Source organism: Trachymyrmex cornetzi, unplaced genomic scaffold, assembly GCF_001594075.2.
Source record: "Trachymyrmex cornetzi isolate Tcor2-1 unplaced genomic scaffold, Tcor1.1 scaffold65, whole genome shotgun sequence".
NCBI lineage: Eukaryota > Metazoa > Arthropoda > Insecta > Hymenoptera > Formicidae > Trachymyrmex > Trachymyrmex cornetzi.
This window is the reverse complement of record NW_017299970.1, coordinates 981,620-1,004,406: the sequence shown is the minus strand read 5'-3', so window position 1 is coordinate 1,004,406 and position 22,787 is coordinate 981,620. Positions and strand designations below refer to the sequence as shown.

The following is a 22,787-nucleotide window of genomic DNA, read 5'->3' as shown; positions in this document are numbered from 1 at the left end:
CTTTTTACTTTTAAGGCGATGTACTAAAGCCTTCTGTTTTACCCACATTTCCATTCGGTGAAAAATCTTCGGATTGGATTTACGGATTGCAACAGTATTATTACATAAATTAAAGTACGCATAAACAGGACCTCAGCTGTACTGGATTTCATGAGAAAATCGAAAAAAAGTTAAAAAATTCACTTACTTTTTGCTCGTACAGCTGTCACCTCAGATATATATTTGCTTGATATAAGAGTTTTAGAGTCCATATCTTGAAAATAAACGTGCAGCTAAGGTCACATTATTGGAACGAACGATACCGAGTTTGTAGAACTAAGATTGAAAGTCTAGAAAAAAAGTATCGTCACTGAATGGAAAATACGTGTGTACAGGTGCTTTGCGAAGACTGGGACTGTTAACAGAGCCGAAATTCTATGTAGTAGTAGTTGCGCGGTCTTGCGATAGATGGTGCTGGCATATGTTAGATAAGGACAGATGTATGCGTCTGGGTAAGACAGAACGATATATATTATATAATATAATGTAAGACATTAATCAAAGATGTTAGCACTATTATCGAATATATTATTACAAAAGTCTATACTATCGACCTAGATCAAGTTCGGTAATCGGTTTAGCATCCCCATAACTACCATAAATTTTTCAATATATTAACACCGTTGTCAGGTTTCATTCTCATAAGAATAGCTATTTAAAAAGTCGTATGATTTCGTAATTATTTTAATTGTATCTATTAAACAAATTGCATATGTTGCACTATTAAACAAATACATATGTTTTATGATTATATATAATTCAAAAAATTTAATATTTTCATTTAGATCTTTACAATTTTATTGAAAATTAGTTCTACATATGCCGTGTTCCAAAGAATCCAAAATTTTGATAACATTACTGTGCCTATAACACTGTCTATGTCTACTGTCCATTAATCAGGCTTAATGATATCCGTAGTTACAACTGGTAATTATTACTGACAAAGTATATAAATAAATGCTACTTAAATTTTATTTTGTAACACCAATAGACAGTTATAATATTGAATTTAATGGGTTTATATACGATATTTTTTACCGATTTTACGTCAGTAGTTAAGAAATACAGATGTTAGATTGAACCTAGAATTTTAAATTAAAATTATTTTATTCGGATACAAATCAGAATCGTGTATTAATTTTTTTATTGTTTTTGTTGAATTTATATGACGTTACTAAAAAAATTTTAATTGAATCAATTTCTGATTTCCGATAGATCGATTCATTCAGCTCCGATTTTTTTAATAAATCAAATTCAATCAATCTGATTCAAGAATGATTGAGAGATCGATTCAATTAATGGAGATCGCACATCCCTAATATATGTACACAAACGCGTGCATACAGCATGTACGTTCATATCTTACAAACACGAATACGTATACGCGACATACAAGTGTTTGTGTAAAAGAACGCACGCAAGAACGGATCACGTAAAAAAAACGTTCAAATCTATTCAGCAATTAGCCATAGAAATACATTGCCCACTGAAATTTTTGATCAAAGATGCAAGAACTACACATTACAAATTCAAGCAAATTTACTAAAAAGATTAGTAAATATAAGTTGTGTAGGGTACTTTGAATATAAACGTTACAAGTACGAAGATACTCTATATGACCGAAAATAGATATTCTTCTCCTGTTTTATGAAATAATAGGCCAAATACTTATGTAAATATTAATCTAAAATAATAATGTATCTCTTCAAATATTATCAATCTAATTTAAAAAATGGATTATTCAATATTAAAAAAATAAAATTAAAAACAAACACAATAATAAAGGTTAACTTTTAAAACGAGAAAACCCGGAAGATAGATAAAATTAATTATTTTATTAATATATATAAAATCTCGGTACGTTTCGACTTAACTTAGTCTTCTTTCGCCGAAGATAATTTGCAAGTTATAAGCGCATGATGTAACAAAGAAAGATACTATAATTGACGCTTAAGTCGAAACGTACCGAAAAATTTCATATCTACTAATAAAATAATTAATTTTATGTGTTACTCAGGTTTGCTCGTTTTAAAAATTGAACTATATTATTGTGTTTTTATTTTGAACACATACCAGCGGGCGGTAACGACATTTATCTTTTATAAATTTATTAAAATTTATGATTATATTTGGAGGATAAAGTAGTTTAGAAGTTGATAAAAAGTATTATACGATATGTAAAGACTGACTTTCGTATAAATGAAATGATTTCGTTCAATGGAGATTTTAATGTATATATGATACTTACGCAGCATTAAATATTTCTGCGCTATGATCGGAAACTGTTTGTCCAACAAAATTAAATCCAAACAACGTAATAATATGACTTATTACCATAAAGATACACATTAATATTTCGGAAAATTCATTCGAAGCGTCAGTTAATGAACTAAACAACTGTAAAAATGTATTATATTATTATTCGTACTTCAATTTGTATGTAATACACGAATTCGTAAATATAAACATTGAATTAAATGTGAGACAAAAAAAATATAATAAGTACATAAGTGCATTACTTACTCGAAAAAGATTGCAGCTTAAAGACATCACACCGATTATCGATAAAGTGAAATACCATTTGTTCATAATATTAATATAAAATGTAGAAAACCTTCAATAACGAAGAAAAATTTAATTCATACCCTTGAGTTAATTATATTATAAAATGTAATTTTTTAAATTAAAATTAATGTGCGTCATGTATAGTAAATGATAATGTTAAAAGAATAAATAAAGTAACCACTAACTGAATAGTTTTTCTATGAATATGAATAGCACGATTAATTCTCTGACACATCACATGTGTTTTCTTATAAGCAGGAATTTGAAGCGTATGTTGAGTCACTGTTTTTTCGATTAAATTACTATAAACAATTTTTATATAATCAACAAATACCTCAACACAGATTATTTTCTTCAGCAAAATTAAAGGATAGGTACATACCTAGCGATTTTAAAATTAGCGCAACAATGCCTGATGAGCGCAAACGATAATGTTGCCGGTCCGAGAACGGTAAGTGTTTGAATTATTAAAGTTACGATTTCATATATTAAATAAATATAAAAATACTGTTCCTCGTCGATAAAAAGTTCAAAATCTATTTTTACTTTACGTGGTCGAGATTTATTCATCGGTGTGACAGTGTCAAGGATAACTGGTATCAATTCAATAATTATAATAAAAAATATAACAAATACGATGACAACTAGACATTAAAAATAATAAAATGATAAACAACCTTCGTAATTATCGTGAGCAAACAGTAAAAGTTTCAAACAGACAGGTACATATTAAAAATGTGTTATTTAATATTTATTTCATAGTTTACTTACAACTTGAAATTAGTGACAGAAGATGATTTTCATTTTCGTATTTCTCTAATATTCTAATTTCACTATTATCTTCGATTGAATTCCAGTTCAATTTTATTTGTTTTAACAAATATTTCACCTATCATTTAAACAATTAATGTTTCTAAAATTCTTCTTACTTATGTGAATTAAAATTCTCGGGATAAAAGAGCTCTTCCACAAAAATAAAATTACGAATAATACTTACTTCTTTAGAATTAAAATAATAAGAGTTATAAAGTATAATACATAATATGGTAATGAAAATATATGATAGTTCTTTAAAAATAAATTCGAAGTTGCATGTTGCTGTAAAAAAAGTCGTAATCTGAAACACATAAGTATGGTAACAATATACCGATATTATGTAGAGGAGTAGGTGGTATATTACGGTACTTTGTCCATTTTCTATAATAATTTGATTAATAACCAATATTTAAATTTAAAACTTAACAATTATATTTAACAAAAAGTTATTCAATTCATTCTAAACTTAAAGTTATGAAACATTCATTATTTAATATACTATACTAGATATAGATAATATAGAACCATATGTGTGATAACACAAACTATAGAAATCAATGTTTAGCTGGATCTTAAATGCTTGTAATTGCTTGTAGATTCTGTGTGAATTTATATACTACGTAGTCCTTTAAAACGCGCGCCGAAATAATTTTTAGGTCTTGATCGATGATTGAACAGGGGTTTACATATTATTTACAGGTAATACGATCTTCTACAAAAACAGGTTTAAAAAATAAGTCTTTTTTTAAACAGTATTTGGTTACAAAGTTAATAAAAAAGTAAAATATTGTATGAATGAAAGTATTAAAATTATACAAATGTATGTGTGTTTATATAACTTCTTCCACATATAAGCTGCTTAGTACTAAGAAACTATATACATGTAATATAAACTGTATACTAATAGTAAAACTACAATCAAGTGATAGAAAAATTATTTTGGCATAAAAACCTCAAAAAAGTATTCGTCGACAATCAGCACGCTTAGGAGGTCACATTATCAAAATACCATACTACAGTTTAACTTTGCATAAGTCAAAATGTAATCAGTTAAATAAAATATTAAATAACATATGTTAAAGAATACATTCAAACATATATTCGTGTGATATTTTGTTCAAGTTTAAGAAGCATATAAGGAAGTATGTTTAATTAAGAGTTAAAGTGTATATTAAAAATGTTTTAATATGCTTGAAAATAAAAATGCGTTTTAATAAATGCTGACTATTATGTATTAGCATATTAGCATCATTATATATAAGAGCTACTAGGTACATAAATTCATAAGTAATCATTCGAATTCGTCACTTAATAACGGAGATATTAAGAAGGAGGAAATATATTTGTAATATTATTTAGTGAGAAGGTGGTTATAATACCATCTTCTCACTAAATAATCATCCAAAGAAGTGTTAAGTGTAAGAGAAAAGGGTTGTGACATACCTGGAATAAAAAAATGAAACAATATGAGCCAAGGAAGAACATAGATTGCACTTGCATAATAATCGGCGTTTGATAAGGCCACAAACCAATCGCTGTTAACAAAATCCGATAAATGTTGTAATAACGTTCGCCAGAAAAGACCATCTTACTTAGTGGACGGAATACGTGTGAATGGGAATATCGCAGAATTACTGAATAACAGCATACTGAATATTTTTCTGTTTTTCGCAAACTATCTCTTGTGAAAGAAAAGTATATGGTAGGTTATGTAATTTAATAATTTTCTATAATTACGCAGTAAGAACAAAATGTGCTATAATTTCGTCGACCATTTAAAATAATGACATGCTACATTGAAAACGATTATTTTTGCGGCAATTGTCAATGTTATAAGAAAATATACCTGTCATTACGGTCTTATAGTTTGGATCGGCGCGGATCGGGATAACTTGGCGCGAGAGCGTAATTCATAATATGACGCACCTCACGCACCCCCAGTATACCAATAAATTTTATATTGAATCAATTGAATATATCTTATAGTGCTAAGATATTAGATACTCTTAGATCTTCGAAAGCAATCTTCTCTTTTGAATGTTGTATTACATGCATTATACAAATATATTTTATTGGTCTTTTTATAAAGTCAGTAATATTTACTAGAATCAATATTATCACAATTGGAAGAGATACTTTCAAAAAAATCTACATTATTTCTTACGTCAGAATAATCTTTTATACCATTAAAGGTAATCAATAGGATTCAGACGTTCGGACACGATTATAAGGCACATGCGGAGAACCATTGTGCGCAAAAGTGAATCGAGTATTTGTTAAAGTGCAGTAGCAACATTTTGGCTGACGTGCAGCCTACTCAATACATAAACGTAAAACACGTAACAATTCTCTGCACGTGACCGTGCCCAAATATCCGAATTCTATTTAATGCATCACTTGAAATGATATAAAAGGACGTAAGAAATAATTTCGAATTTTTTAAAATATGTATTCATCATTATCATGTAATTATTATGTGTTAAATCCTTATAATTATATCTTAGTATAATTCATTTTAGAATTGCATTTCGGTAATTTCTACTTTATCAATATTTTTAAATGACTTAGAAATGTAAAGTTGTACAGAAAAAAATTCATGTGTAAGTAAAATGTTCATTATCCATAGAATTAGAGATTAGCGTTTTATAAGATAATTCTATTCTTGAAATAAAATTATTAAAATATTTAACGGGACAACATTTTACATGCTGTAAACAGTTCCGGAATTAAAACGAACATACATAAACTATAATATTATATATAATTACGTACCTTGTAATTAGTTCCAATTTGAAAATGTATTGAATTATACAGGGTGTTCCAAAAATTTTTGCCAATTGCTTTTGTGTAGATAATTGTAATTAGTTCCAATTTGAAAATGTATTGAATTATACAGGGTGTTCCAAAAATTTTTGCCAATCGCTTTTGTGTAGATAAAGCGGACTAAACTGAGTCGAAAAATCCTCTATCATTTTGCAATTTTCGCAATAGTTAACAAGATATTAATTACTAAAAATTGCCAAATATTGTGGTCTTGAATAATTTTTTACTTAAATTCTATCAACTTTATAAAAAAACTGCAAGAGATAAAAATCATTTATTTTCTTCTTATAAAGTTCTGAGAAGTTTCTCGGAATTTTTTCAGAATTTTTTAATACGGTATTTTTTCGTGTTGGTAAAAATAGGAAAATGCAGTACTAAAAAGTTAATACAAAATTCTGAAAAAATTTTTAGTTCTATAAGAAGAAAATAAATAATTTTAGTTTCTTACAGTTTTTCTGTAAAGTTGACAGTATTTAAGTAAAAAATTATTCAAGGTCACAATATCTGGCAATTTTTAGTAATTAATATCTTGATAACTATATTGTGAAAATTGCAAAATGGTAGAGAACTTTTCGATTCAGTTTAGTCCACTGTATCTACACAAAAGCGATTGGCAAAAACTTTCGGGATATACCCTGTATATTTCTTTTTTACATCGGTATAAGAAGAGACGTAACCATTTTTTTTTCAGTTAATCGTATGTTAGTCGCATGTTGAAAATCCTTGTGAAAACGTTGGTGTATTGAGATGCATTTTAATAAATTTTATTGTTCCTTCAAGTTCTCTTAAATAAATTACATCATTATTTATTGGTGGGAGAACGAGAAAACGTAAAATATACGAAAATAAACTTTGGCGTTGTCTCGTATATTATAATACTTTGTATTACACAATCCCTAGACTAGTAACACTCCGAATGTAGAAAAATAAAAAATATATTCCAAAAAAACTAAAGAAAAAATTAATTTCGGATATTCTCCCGTTGCATATCTGCGTTTTCTCAGCGCTTGCTGTATGATAAATCTGCGCAGTACGAATTATGATTTATTTTGCTACAATTGTTAATAAATGATTTCCGTATGTATATATTATACGTTAAGTGCTAAAAATTTAAATTCTATATAATAATATGAATTTTATGATTTATTTTAGCAAATAATTACGTACCTATAAATCCTATTCTTCTGTTATTAATACGTGCAAATATCACTACATTCAAGGTTCTACGACCAATTAAAACTTTTATTGTATTATTTTATCGTCGTGGTATATATTACAGTAAAATATGATATTGATGTAGTTATAAGCTAAAAAAATATTTTAATTTTTGTAAAGCAATCATTAAGATTTGATTATAAGGAATAGTTTTATTAATTTTTTAAATATGGATTAAATATAACAAAAAAAGATAAGATACATTTTTTTCTAGACAATTAGTTCATTACAAAGTATTTATATTACCGTAGAAAATCCTTCTAAAGATGATACATAAATATAACCAGTTGTTAGGGTGTGACTTTTCAGAGAATTTTGCATCACAAATAAAAGCAGTTTTTGTATTGATAATGGAGCTAAATACCACATTGTATTATACCTATAAATTTATAAAAATGTTAGATTTAGCATTATTTATAACATTTACTTTTGCTTAGGCATGTGTGTTTAAATTAACGTAGCTTCTATTTTTTACTCATTTTAGAATTTAAGTATAACAAAATTTACAAGAATTGTATATGTAAAACATGCACTTGATATCCGCGACGTTACAATGTGTCTTGATGTCTGTGTATGAATATCCATGAATGCGTGCGTATATGTATCTAAAGATGTTATTAGAATTAAAAATCGAAATCATAACGATGATAATATATGACGATAATTCTTAATTTTATTTACTGCTGAATTATCTTGTTAATTTCTACTTGTATCAGCAATAATATTCAACATAGAATCCAGCAGTATTGTACAAGTGCTGAGATATTTAATTACAAAGGCGTAGGATTCATGTTCTGCTGAAATGGTACGTACAAACGCGCGCGCGCCCTACACGGAAACTCATTCTTACCTATATATACATATATGTATGAACATACAAGTCCAGGAGACCGCGACGTAAGAACGGATCATGTAAAAGAAACGTTCAAATAATTCTATATATACAGAGTGTTTGGAAATAAATGATAAGTCTTTCGCACAGGGGCAGAATGAACTAAACTGAGAAGAAAACTATCCTCTACCATTTTACAATTGTCGCAATGGTTAACGAATTATTAACTTATGAAAATAACCAAATACGTCCAGCCCACCGCCAATTGCAAGCGCGCGACTAGGTAGTACCCGCCCCGCGCGGCAAGGCATGCGTCCATCGCTAGATACGCTGTTTATAAGTGGCAATTGCTGTCGCTAGACATTACGTGCCTAGTGACGGTGAACGCGCGTTTCACCGCGCTGGGCAGTCCTATCCTGTCGCGCGCTTACATTTGGCGATGGGCTGGGCGAATTTGGTTATTTTTTCATAAGTTAATAACTCGTTAATCATTGCGACAATTGTAAAATGATAGAGAGAATTTTTCTTCTCAGTTTAGTTCATTCTGCCCTTGTGCAAAAGACTTATCACTAATTTCCAAACACCGTGTATATACATCTCAGCAATTAGCCATAAAAGTATATTACCCGACCAATGAAATTTTTGATCACAAATGCAAGAGTTGCAACATATTACAAATTCAAAGCAAACTAACTAAAAACATTATTTCATACAAATCGTGCAAGGGGCTTTAACTACAATATAATGAACATTATCAAATACCAAGATCCTCTTTGACAGAAAATGGGTTCAATTTTCTCATTTTGTGAAATAATTAGTTGACAAATATTTATAATTAGTTGTAAATATCATTCTAAATTAACAATGTCTCTTTAAACTTTCTCAATTTAATACATATAATAGATTATTTAACACATTAAATGTCAACAAACAAAAGCAAATTCCTTGGAGTTAGACTAATTTTGTACATTCTTCTAACTCAATATAATGAACTTATTATTATAATTATCAAGTAGAGACTTGGTCTTTTCCTGTAATTTAACTTCTAAGGCCCAGTTTCACAATTCACGGTTAACTCTTAACCGAGGTTTAACTTATTTCTCATCTTTTTCCAATTCTAGAATTGAAAAGAGATAATGAATAAGTTGAACCTCGGTTAAGAGTTAACCGTCAGTTGTGAAACTGGATCTTAATATATCATTATTTTTAATGGACATAATAGTTAAACAATTATTGAAAAATGTCATACGATATATGGACACTGAGTTACTCGTCAAATAAATGGATTAGTCGACATTAGAAAAATGGATTATTAAAATTTATAATTATATTTGGAAGACAAAGTAGTTTAGAAATTATCATAATAAAAATATCATGCATGTAAACAATGACTTCGTATAAATGAATTGATTTCGTTCATTGGAGATTTTAATGTATACATGATACTTACGCGGCACTAAATACTTCTGCGCTATGATTGGAAACTGCTTGTCCAACAAAATTAGATGAAAACAAAACCATAAAATGAGCTGTTACCAAACCGATACACATTATTATTTCCGAAAATTCCTTTGACACAGTTAATGCATTAAGTAACTATAAAAATGTATTGTATTATTATTCAAGCATAAATTTTAATTTACATATAATATACGAATTCATAACTATGAAAATTGAATTAAATGTAAAAAATTAAATGTAAGAAACGTAAAAATGTAATATGTAAAAAAATGCATTACTTACTCGAAAAAGATTGCAACTTAAAGACATTACGCTGATTATCACTAAAGGGAAATACCATTTGTTCATAATATTCATAAAAAATGTAGAAAACCTTCAATAGCGAAAAAAATTCTAATTCATATCCTTGAGTTAATTGTATTTAAAAATGTAATTTTTAAAAATTAAAATTAATGTGAATCGAGTATAATACATGATAAAAGAATAAATTAAGTAAAGACTAACTGAATAGATTTTCTATGAATATGAACAGCACGATTAATTCTCTGACACATCACCTGTGTTGTTTTCTGACAAGTAGGAATTTGAAGCGTATGTTGAGTCACTGTTTTTTCGATTATATTACTGCAAACAATTTTTATATAATCAACAAAAAATTAAAGATATATAATTTTCTTCGTCAAAATTCAAACGCAAATACCTAGCGATTTTAAAAGTGGCGCAACAATGCCTGATGAGCGCGAACGATAATGTTCCCGTTGCAAGAATGGTAAATATTCCAATTATTATTGTTACGATTTCATATATGAAATAAATATAAAAATACTGTTCCTCGTCGATAAAAAGTTCGAAATCTATTTTTACTTTACGTGGTCGAGATTTGTTCATCGGTGTGACAGCGTCAAGAATGACTGGTACCAATTCAATAATTATAATAAAAAATATAGCAAATGCGACGACAACTGGACATTTAAAATAACAAGATAACATACAACCTTGTTAATTATCATAGGTAAACAGTAAAAATTTCAAACAGACAGGCATATATTAAAAATGTTATTTATTATCTATATTTCATAATTTACTTACAACTTAAAATTAGTGACAGTAGACGATTTTCATTAGCATATTTCTCTAATATTCTAATTTCACTATTATCTTCGATTGAATTCCAGTCCAATTTTATTTGTTTTAATAAATATTTCACCTATCATTTAAACAATTAATGCTTCTGAAATTTCTCTTACTTATGTGAATTCAAAGTTTCGAGGTAAAAAGGCTCTTCCATAAAAATAAAACTATAAATAGTACTTACTCCTTTAGAATTAAAATAATAAGAGTTATAAGTTATAATATATAACATGGTAATGAAAATATATGATAGTTCTTTAAAAATAAATTCCAAGTTGCACGTTGTTGTCAAAAAAGTCGTAAACTGCAACACATAAGTATGATAACAATATATCGAATTTATGTAGAGGAGAAGATGGTGTAACACAGCAAATAATTTCATAAGTAATCATTAGAATTCGTCACTTAATAGCGGAGATACTTATTAAGCGGAGCCAATATATCTATACTGGTTATAATACCATCTTCTCCTTAAAGAATCATCCAAAGAAATGTCAAGTGTAAGAAGAAAAGGGTTGCAAAATACCTGGAATAAAAGTATGAAATAATATGCGCCAAGGAAGAACACAGATTGTACTTGCATAATAAATGGTGTTTGATAAGGCCACAAACCAATCGCTGTTAACATAATCCGATAAATGTTGTAATAACGTTCACCAGAAAAAACCATCTTACTTAGTACACGGAATATGTGGGAATGAAAATATCGTGGAATTACTGAATAACATCGTACTAAATATTTTTTTATTTTCCGCAAGCTATCTCTTGTAAGAAAAAAATATGTGGTAGGCTATGTAATTTAATAATTTTCTATAATTATGCAGTGAGAACAAAAAGTGCTATAATTTCATCAACCATTTGAAATAATAGGATGCTACATAAATACGATTATTTTTGCGGCAATTGTCAATGTTATAAGAAAATATACCTCACATTACGTTCTTATAGTTTATACTGGCGTATAGGCAGAGTAACTTGGCGCGAGAGCGCAGCTCACAGTACAACAAATTTCAGTGGACAAACAAATTCTACCTTGAAGCAATTAAAAATATCTTAATAAGGTAAAACATTAGAAGCTTTTCGAAAGCAATCTTCTATTTTGAATGACGTGTTACATGCACTATACGCATGTATTTTATTTGTCGTTTGCAAGAGCCGGTATTGATTGCTATCGTTTGGACATTCGGACAATCTCGCAACACACGCGGAAAATCGCTGTTCGCGAATAAGTTGAGTATTTGCTAAAGTAAAATAGCATCATTTCAGGGGTGCGTTCCAAAACTTGGCTCTGTCAACTCCGAGTATCTTTTATCTTTATTCAACACTCGGTGACCGACAAGGATAAAATAATACTCGAGTTGACAGAATGGAATTTTGTAACGCAACTCAGCATGCTTTCTATTCAACAAAACACGCAGCAATTCTCCGTGCGCGTCCCGTGATCATGCCCAAATTTAATTCTCGAATTCTATTGATTTCTTTACCTTACATAGTATAAAAGGAAGTTCTGATGTATGAAATACTTTAGAATGAAAATCTATTCATTAATGATAATATTGATTCCAGAAAGTGCAGAACAATTTTAGTATAGGAAATAATTATGTATGTGCTTATTTCAATATTATCTTGTAACTATTATGTGTTAAATTCTTATAAACCTCTTACAATTGAATTTCAGGCATTTTGGTAATTTCTACTTCATATTATATCGATACTTTTAAATATAACTCAGATGTAGAATAAATTTGTACAATAAAAGTCATATGTGCAGGTAAAATGTTTATTGTTTACATCATTGAAAATTAACGTTTTGTAAGGTAATCTTTTTCGCGAATTTTTACAAAATCACTAATAAAAGATTTAACAAGATGCTTGATGTGCTGTAAACAATCACGATGTTAAGTACAAACATACATAAGCTATAATATTATTTGTAATTACGTACCTTGCAATTTTCTCAGTGCATATTATTGAATTTCTTTTGTAACATTGCATATGTACTAGCATGACAAAGTATCAGCGATATTACATCGCTATTGTATAGAATAAAGTATTGTTAAGTAAGACAATGATGTGGTAACTAGCTATAAAAATATAATCTTTTTTTCTATTTCTAATTTCAGAAACGGAATTAATTTTAGTTGTTATAGTAATTAATTGAACTATGGGAGATTTGAAAATTATGCAAAATTATGCAAAAATTAAATTTTATTTTTAAATAATTTACATCTTAATTGCTCATTTAATATAATAGATCTTGCATTTTAATTTGTTATTACGTCTTTTTAATTACTATACTTATACATATATTACCGTAGCAAAACCTTCCAGCGATGCCACAAATATATTGCAGAGAACTGGTTTATAACTTTTTATTGTACGATGCATTAAAAATAAAAATATTTTTTGCGATGATAATGGAGCAATGTACCACAATGCATTACATCTAAAGAATTCAAAATAGATTAAATTTGACTGTTGATACATATAGTTAAATATAAAATGTATTTATGATTAATTTTGTGTGTTTTTATATAAAATTCGATAAGATGAGAGAAGGAGAGGGAAGGGAGAGAGAGAGAGGGGGAGAGAGAATAGTTATATACGATGATATTTCAATTTATATCAATATTTCTCTGTGCCTTACAAAACTTTTATTTTTATTTTTATATGTTTCTAAGTTCAATTTTTTTTAACTAAATTATACTACTGTTAAAATAAAAAAAAACTTTACACTTAATGATTTAATAAATACTCACGTTGCATTAAAAATATCGTCACTATGATCGGTTACTATTTGTACGCCAAAATTGGCCCCAAACATATAAATAAAATGAGCCGACACAACTGTAATACTTGATAACAATTCTGCTATATTCTGTCTCGTAGACGGTAAAAGCAGCTGCAGTGTTATTACACAATAAAATGTTTGAATGTGATTGTTTAACACATTGAATACAAGTAGGTATATGTAAAATTTATTTATGTAATTAATTTAAGCAAAGTTATTAAATACTGTACTTACATAATATAAATTAACACTCATGGAAATAACGCCAGTTATAATTAAAATAGTAAATGTTATCGTAAAATATGATAAAATTCGATCACAGAATCTTTAAAGAAGAAATAAAAGGTCTTATTAATATATTAATGGGAGATCATTTTGAGTTATCTCATTATAACATTTTCGATAAATATTAACTGAAATATTAATAAATATATAATAAATACTAAGAAATATATAATAATTATAACAAATTAATATATATTTAAAAATGCTATAAAATATTATAACAAAAATTGTTTTATTATAAAATTTGTAATAATTACTATGTTCTTTAAATAAAAAATTAATTTTGTATATTAAATATATTTTTATTTTTTCATGCAATTTGTTCAATTATCGATAAAACCAACGTATCGTAGACCGTGTTTAATCCTCATTTTATAATTAATACTTAATCAACTTAGTAAACAAATCCACAATATAATAATTATTTTTTCTGTGATATTTGATACATATAAAAATGTACAAATAAACATCACACACATCTACATCTACAATTTTAATTATCTTTTCACTTACAACGCTTATTGTTATAAATTCAATCTGATACGCACTTTAGAGTCTTCCTATGTAAATCTATGGCACGTACTATTCTACTGCAGATTATACGTTCCATTTGAGAGCTGGAATTTCGCAGCATGTTCTTATCTAATACACGTTCTATTCGAAAGCTAAGAATTTTTTTTCGATCAAAGAACAATTTCATTATACATTAATCGTAATTGAATTTTCTCACCTAACAATTTTTAGCATCCCACAACTATGTTGCGCATATGCCAAAGTTATTGTACCAGTAGCAACCAATGTAAAGCCTCCTGTGGCAAGCGCGAAAATTTCGTGTATTAGCATAAGAAGAAAATATTTTTTAGGATCGATAAAATATTCCGTCGGCACGTGCGTGTTAAGTGGTCGAGATTCATTCAATGGTACAACAATATCGAGAAAAATAGGCAAGAACTCCGTAAAGGAAAAGACGATTATGCAGATACATAATGATACTATGAAATATTGAAATAAAATAATCTTATAGGTAAGTTTTCTAATTAAATAGATTTCGGAAGAGTTAAATAAAACTCCTAAATATTTTTCCTTTCTTACGCATAATAATAATCGTAAAAATATTCATTATATGAGCATATTTTTCCAATATTTCGATTTCCTTCTTGTCATGTAAAGCGTTCCAGTCATTTTGTACTTCATCCATCAGCAACTTAACCTATAATCGCGATATTTAAGAGCTTCAAAATTATGTATATACATATATATATATTAGTTCATATAAGGGTGTTCCAGAATAATCGTCAAATATTTCGTGCGCTGCTAGAACGGACTAAACTGAATCGAAAAGTTCTCTACAATTTTGCAATTTTCGCAATAATTAACAAGATATTAATTACTAAAAATTAGGGATGCACCGGATCATAAAATTACCGGATACCGGATATCGAATATCCGGACAGAATGTAACATCGGATATCCGATCGGATATCCGAGAAAAATTTCTTCGAATAGGATATTCGACATTTTCAGGATATCAACAATATATAAGATATTATAGCATCATAAATATGCATACTTATTTCCAGAACATTTGTATAAGAAAAAAATCAACAATTAAAAAAAAAATATTAAATTTCAACCGGCTATATTCCCAGATACTAATAATATCCGGCTATCCGGTCGGATATTAAAAAAGTGCCGGATATTTTCCGAATATCCGATGCATTTCTACTAAAAATCGCCGAATATTGGCTTTCAATAATTTTGACTCAAGTACTATCAATTTTATAGAAAAATACAAGATACAAAAATTGTCTATTTTATTAGAACTTTAAGAATTTTTTCAGAATTTTTTATCAATCTTTTAGTAGTGTATTTTCTTAGTGGCAATTATTTTTACCAACATAAGAAAATGCGATACAAAAAATTCTGAAAAAATTCTCAGAACTCTATGAGAAGAAAATAAACAATTTTTGTTTCTTGCTGTTTTTCATTTAAATATCATTTCCAAAAATGTATTGAAGTCCGAGGGCATCATTTTGAACATCTGCTTAAATAAATTTTTTGTCAGAATAAAGTATAAAATATCTCGTAAACTATTAGTTTTTTGATATCTCTACTTTAATACTTTTATATGCAAAATAATTAGAGGAATCATGTTATCTAAAAAAAATCACATAATTCCATTTAAAAAAATGGAGGTGACCTTCATACCTTTTTGGCGCCTCCACCTAGAAAAAAAACAACATAACCAAAATACGTTCCCTCGAAACTGTTTCACTTTCATTTGAAACGTTTTTTTGTATCATCAAAAATAAGCGAAATATTCAAGATGTTCGATTTAAGTGGACCACCCTGTATATGTGTATATACACACACACACACACACACACACACACACACACACACACACACATATCAAAGAATGGAAGTAACTCGTTACTTGTAATAAAGTTACAGTTACTTTTTTGGTAACTTTACTAGTAACTGCGTTACTTTTTTGTGGTAACTGTAACGTAGTTACATTTTTTGGTAACAAATTTTACAATTACTTTTATCGTTACTTTGCACACGATTGGACACGGTTCGATTGGACACAAGCCACTCATAGCGCTTGAGAAAGCCTCTAGGCACTCGTTCGCTGTGATTGGTAGTTGTTGATTTTTAAAGAAAAACGGAAAAGCAACGAAAAGTTACTTTCACAAGTACGATAACTTGTTACGTTTTCTACTCAACAACGAGTAACTGTAACTTGTTACTTTTAAAAAGTAACTTTCCATTCCCTGCATATAATACATATGTATACATTATATGTTATCACGACTTATTAAAAAAATTTATGGAAACTTCATTAATATTTTCTGATACAAATATATATGTTATTACAATGTAATAATAAAAAATTTTTTTGTATTTTTTAACTACGGGCATAATTAAAGTAAAATTTGAAATACTTGTATCTATATTCCTTTATGTATAATCTTCCTGTCAAATCAAACTATAAAGCAAAGATAAATTTTTATCAGAAAGGAGAGTACCAATTTTATGTGGTTTCGCGATCACTCGGGGATCGTTTTATTTCTATGTTTTCTTATATATTTTTCTACGTAGAAACCAAAAATAATCATTATAATAACACCAAATTTAAGGAAAAATTGGTACATTGAAATAAAGTGAATAAAATCCTTATTCGCATCGTTATAAAATCACTGTCAGTTATGCCTCAATAATTTAGAAATTAATTCCAAGTTGGATAAAGTGCGAGTAATACAAAACTACAAAACGTTAATTAGAATATATTTTTTATTAGGACATTTGTTACAAAAAAATTAATAGTCTTATAAAAAATATAAAACTTGAAAATACGATAAAACATGAATTATTGCTTTCCAACTAATCTTTTTTACGAATCATTTTGTATTCTTAGATTCGATTAATATCGACTATAATATTGATAATTGCAACGAAAAAGTTTTCTTATTTAAAAAACAATGATAAATGACGAGATGCCCTCCTTCTTTTTATTCGGATTTAGGACCGACAGTGGTACAGTTACATCTCCTATTTATATATTCACATATGTAGGGGGAGTCATTTTAATCGAACCAGGAAAATATCTCGACAAATATGGAAGGTGCGGAAAGATATTTCGGACAAAAGTTGTATGGTTTAGAAAGGGACATAAGATGATTCCATTGGTTTGACCTTGAGTAGTCGTTTAAAAGTCACGTAAAGGTCACCTTCAATTTCTTAAATGGAAACCCCCATTTTTCATTGCATATTCTTGTAGCCTATCTCTTCCAAAACACTATAATAAAATATTTTTTCATTAATTATTTTTTCATTAATTATTAAGTAGTTTGTGAACATAAGACTCGAAAGTTACAGGACCGTCGGCATTGACATTATTCAAGGTATCCGACCGATGCGACGGCTAAAACCTCTTGAATGTTATTCAGGATCATGACTTGGATCATTTGTCAAGATCAAGGTTATTAGAGATCGTTCTTATTTTCATTTTTGCACTAAAAATTCATTTCTACGTAAAGATAAAAATAAGAGGTACAACGTAGGTTTTTGGAAAACTCTCGAGGTAAGCTACAAGAATGTGCAATAAAAAATGGGGGTTTTCATTTAAGAAATTGGTGACCTTCACGTGACTTTCAAACTACTATCCGAGGTCAAACCAACGATACTATCTTATGTCCCCCTCTAAATCATACAACTTTTGTCTGAAACATTTTTCCGTATCTTCCATATTTGTCGAGATATTTACCTGGTTCGATTAAAATAACTCACCCTGTATATACCGGGTGTCTGAGACCACCCGTACACCCCTTTTATCTCGGAAAGAGAACATTTTAGAAAAAAACTTTTCAGATAAAAGTTGTATGGTTTCGAGATATAAATAAGATGATATCATTGATTTGACCTTGAATAGTCGTTTAAAAGTCTTATGAAGGTCAGGTTGATTTTTCCAAACGGTACACTCTATTTTTCATTCCGTATTCTTGTAGTTTATCTCGAGAGTTTTCCAGAATACTATAATCAAATATTTTTTCATTAAGAACTTTTTGAATTATAAGCCTCGAAAGTTACAGTACCGCCGGCATTAGCATTATGCAATGTGTCCGACCGATGGCTAAAACCTCTTGAATGTTGTTCAGGATCAAGTCCTAGATGACATTTATCAAGATCAAAGCCATTGGAGGTTATAGTTTTACAAGATATTTTATATTTTGTCAAAATAGTGAAACTTTCAAGTCTTATAAAAAACTGTATATGTATAACATATATATGTACAGGATGTTTAATAAATAACGATTAAACCCTCGCATAGGGGTAGAGTGGACTAAACTGAGTCGAAAAATCCTGTACATTTTGCAATTTTCGCAATAATTAACAAAATATCAGTTACCAAAAATCACCTTTATATAGCAAAATATTGATGTTCAATAATTTTTTACTCAAATATTATCAATTTTACAGAAAAACAGTAAGAGACAAAAATTGTTTATTTTCTTCTCATGAAGCTCTAAAAATTTTTTTCAGAATTTTTTATCAACATTTTTGTATTGCATTTTCTTATTTGCAACTATTTTTCTAAATTAAAAATTATTTAAAAATTTTGAAAAAATTCTTAGAGTTCTATAAAAAGAAAATTAATGATTTTTGTCTGTTGTAGTTTTTCTGTAAAGTTGATAGTAATTTGAAAAAATATTGAAAACTAATATTCGGTGATTTTTAGTAATTAATATCTTGTTAATTATTGCAAAAATTGTATTGCGAGAGTTTTTTTCGTTACTTATCAAACACTCTGTATTTATACATATATGTATATAAGTGTGTGTATAAATATGTAAATACGTAAATAGGAGATGTAGCCTTATCACTGTCGGTCTCAAGTTCGAATAAAAAGAAAGAAGGTATCTCGTCATTTATTACTGTTTTCTAAATAAGAGAATTTTCGTTGCCAATTATCAATATTACATCAGTCGATATAAATCGAATCTAAAAGTACAAAATAATTCGTAAAAAAGATTAGTTGGAAAGCAATAATTCATGTTTTTATATTTTTCATAAGATTATTTGTTTTTGTAACAATGTCGTAATGAAAAATATGACCCAATTAACATTTTGTGGTACAATATTACTCGCATTTGACCCAATTTAAAATTAATTTCTAAATCATTGAGGCTTAACTGACAGTGATTTTATAACAATGCGAATAAGGATTTTATTCACTTTATATCAATGTACCAATTTTTCCTTCAGTCTAGCGTAATTATAACGATCATTTTCGGTTTCTACGAAGAAAAATACATAAAAAAACATAGAAATAAAACAATCCCCGAGTGGTTGCAAAACCATGTAAAATTGATACCCTCCTTCGAAGTTGAGAAAATTAAACCATTGTGAACAATTAAATCACTGCGTGTGCTATGCAACTCACTTTTTTAGAATTAATATAATAAGCGTTATACTTCACAATAAAGACGATACCAGGCAAAAAATGAGAAAGAAATTTCAGGATCTCATGCAAATTATGCTTTGATGTAATTAATGTACAAAACTGCAATAATAACAAAATTCCAAATTATTAAATAAATAAAGTTAATTTTTTTTTACATGAAGTGTTTAAATAATAAGGATTAAGTCACCTCTACAAATAACAAGGAGCAGAATAGAGTATAGACAAGTATAGGTTTAATTTGTATGCACTTTGTTGTCTGAGATGGCCATAAGCCAAGACTACACAAAAGAAATATGGAGATTTTATAATATCGTCTTCCAATAAAGTCCATCTTACACTCTGACACGACTATATTCATATGAGAGGGACTAGCTGTCTTTTCAGATATATTAGAAACAAGTACTCTATAGAATGCTTTTGTCTTTAGAGTTTCTTCTTTCATAAAAATGGCAATAATAAAATAATTGATAATGACCATAACGTAACAATTTTCTAAGTTGATATCGCACGAAAAGAACAGATGCGAAGTAAATTACTAATGTAAATTAACTTAATGTAAATTGCAGTAAACTGTTCTTTTCAATATTTAAATTTGCACATATTAAGTTTACTTTTCTCTCATTTAAAATAACGCAAATGTATCTCTCAGCAAATATCTCTCAGTTTATTTCAATTCTTTATATGGGAAGCTTCCTGACTTCTCTAATTCTTCAATAACACACAAAATATAATAGTAATGTTTTACTATTATTTTTGTAATATTAAACTAATGTTATTCGTTTATAAGAAATCTAGAAATATTTATTAAATTATTATTAAAAGATAGAACAGACTTTTTAATAATTTTTTATAATATAGAGAGGAAAAGTTTTTTACACGTGTAAAAGTTCTTTTGACATTTATATATAATCTTTTTAATTTGCAGTCATGGACGGAGTTTTATGTTATAACTTTATTTTATACGTTATGTCATATTTTATTATGTTTTTATAGTTCGTTCTAAATAAATTCCATATTTAAGTTTATTTAAATAACGTATTAACATAGTTTAAATGAGTGGAGTTAATTACAATTTCCTCTATTTCAAAACAGAACTGCTAGTTAATCGGTTTCATGTTAAATTAGTGCAAATCAGCTATAACTTTAACAGTGCACACTACAAACGCATAGGCTAAATTACATGATTTAAGACAGCAATAAACTGGTAAGCTGCAACGCCTGCAACATAAAGTGTTTACTTCGCATCATTGTTCAAAGTTATATCGGATTACCGATGTATTTATAGTACTTCAGATGCTGAGATAATTATACTACTAAAAGATACTATTATTCATGCTTTTCAGCATCACAAATATCTGTATGTACAATACGATGTAATAAATATATTTAACAAATCGACATTATTACTCATCAAATTTGTTACTCAATTAATTAAGAATGCTATATGAATATTAATCAAGCTATATTGCTATTATTTTTTCTCCTCTTATCATATAGAATTATAAATATATTATATAGTTACAAACATAGATACAATAAATTAATAATAATAATTTAAAATGTTCACAAGACGCTTTCATTTCTAATTGGTTTATGATTTATTTATGGATTAGTATGTTTTTATAAAGATCTTTTTATTGTTACGTTATACAGAAAAAACTATGCTGAGGATTAGACTTTTAAGTAAGATGTGTACTGCTACTTGTGACTGAATTTATAATTATAACTTCTTATGTTAGACAATAGAACAAATTACTGTAAAGTATGAGACTGACATACTGAAGATCTGAAACGAGAGATTTATTTTGTACACACAGAAGTAATAAAATTGTACTAATTGATCACAACTAATTGAAGTGATTAATTACTGTTGCAAAGCCTTCCAACGATGGGATAAATATGCCACCCACGGATATGGCAGTACCTTTAATGGTTTGTTGCATCATGAATAACAGTAACTTTTGTGCATGGAGTGGAGCGTCATACCATTGTGACACATATCTATAAATATATGGACACAATAATTAGTATTGTGTTTATATAGTCAAATATAACTTTTACACAGTTATTATAATATATAAATAAAATACAACGTTTATTAAAAATGTACATCTTTCACGTTTTACATTTTATCTTTTCAAATTACTGAATAAAATCGCCAATAAACAATTATACATATATGTTACAAATAATTTCAATATTACTTTTTGTATAATATAAATAACATTAAATTTTTTTGCTGTTATGAGAATGCGTTAAAATTTGTTTATCTATTAAACTAGCAATTTATTGTAACTTACAAATTGCTATATACAAAATACTCACATTTTGTAAAATACATCTGTACTCTGATCTATTAGTTTCTGGCTAGTGTAATTGCCAAAAAATATATAACAAATATGACCAAGAACTAATAATATAGCGGTAATACATTCTTCTAAATTGGATAGATACTGAATAGCTAAAAAGAGCTGTGATAAGAAATTAGGAATGCTTTATAATCTTACAATAATTAATCGTATATATATATATATATACAGGGTGTCCCAAAAAGGTCGAAACACCTAAATATCTCGGGAAATATAAGTTTTACAGAAAAGTGTTTCAGACAAAAGTTATATGGTTTAAAAATATCTATTTACTGATCCTATCAGTTTGATGTTGGGTTGCGTAGCCAAGGTCAGGTCAAGGTTACATTGATTTTCTTAAATGGAATACCCTATTTTTTATTCAAGAATCTAATAGCTGATGTCGAGAGCTTTCCATAACGTTATAATGAAATATTTTTTTATAAAGTATTTTTCAAGTTATAATGATTCAAAGTTACAGTATCGCCGGCACTAGCACTACCAAGATATGTA

The 22,787-nt window shown here is 28.0% G+C and overlaps 3 protein-coding genes across 3 annotated transcripts in view; all 3 read right to left on the bottom strand.

Moving 5' to 3' along the window:
- Positions 1-22,787, bottom strand: part of LOC108767122 (mannosyl-oligosaccharide 1,2-alpha-mannosidase IB) — a 396,105-nt gene that overhangs the window by 1,214 nt on the left and 372,104 nt on the right. The gene's annotated exons all lie outside the window — the stretch shown is intronic.
- LOC108767125 (uncharacterized) lies at positions 12,916-13,928 on the bottom strand. The gene is made up of 4 exons (XM_018516846.1): positions 13,908-13,928; positions 13,642-13,784; positions 13,196-13,328; positions 12,916-12,966 (listed from the first exon to the last, which is right to left on the bottom strand). Exons 1-4 carry the CDS (start codon positions 13,926-13,928, stop codon positions 12,916-12,918), a joined length of 348 nt encoding a protein of 115 aa, XP_018372348.1.
- Positions 21,662-22,787, bottom strand: part of LOC108767123 (uncharacterized) — a 3,094-nt gene continuing 1,968 nt past the window's right edge. The window contains exons 4-6 of the mRNA XM_018516844.1: positions 22,252-22,397; positions 21,795-21,927; positions 21,662-21,712 (exon numbers count right to left, since the gene is read on the bottom strand). Of these exons, the coding sequence (XP_018372346.1) occupies positions 21,662-21,712; positions 21,795-21,927; positions 22,252-22,397 (330 nt within the window). The remainder of the gene's footprint in view (positions 21,713-21,794; positions 21,928-22,251; positions 22,398-22,787) is intronic.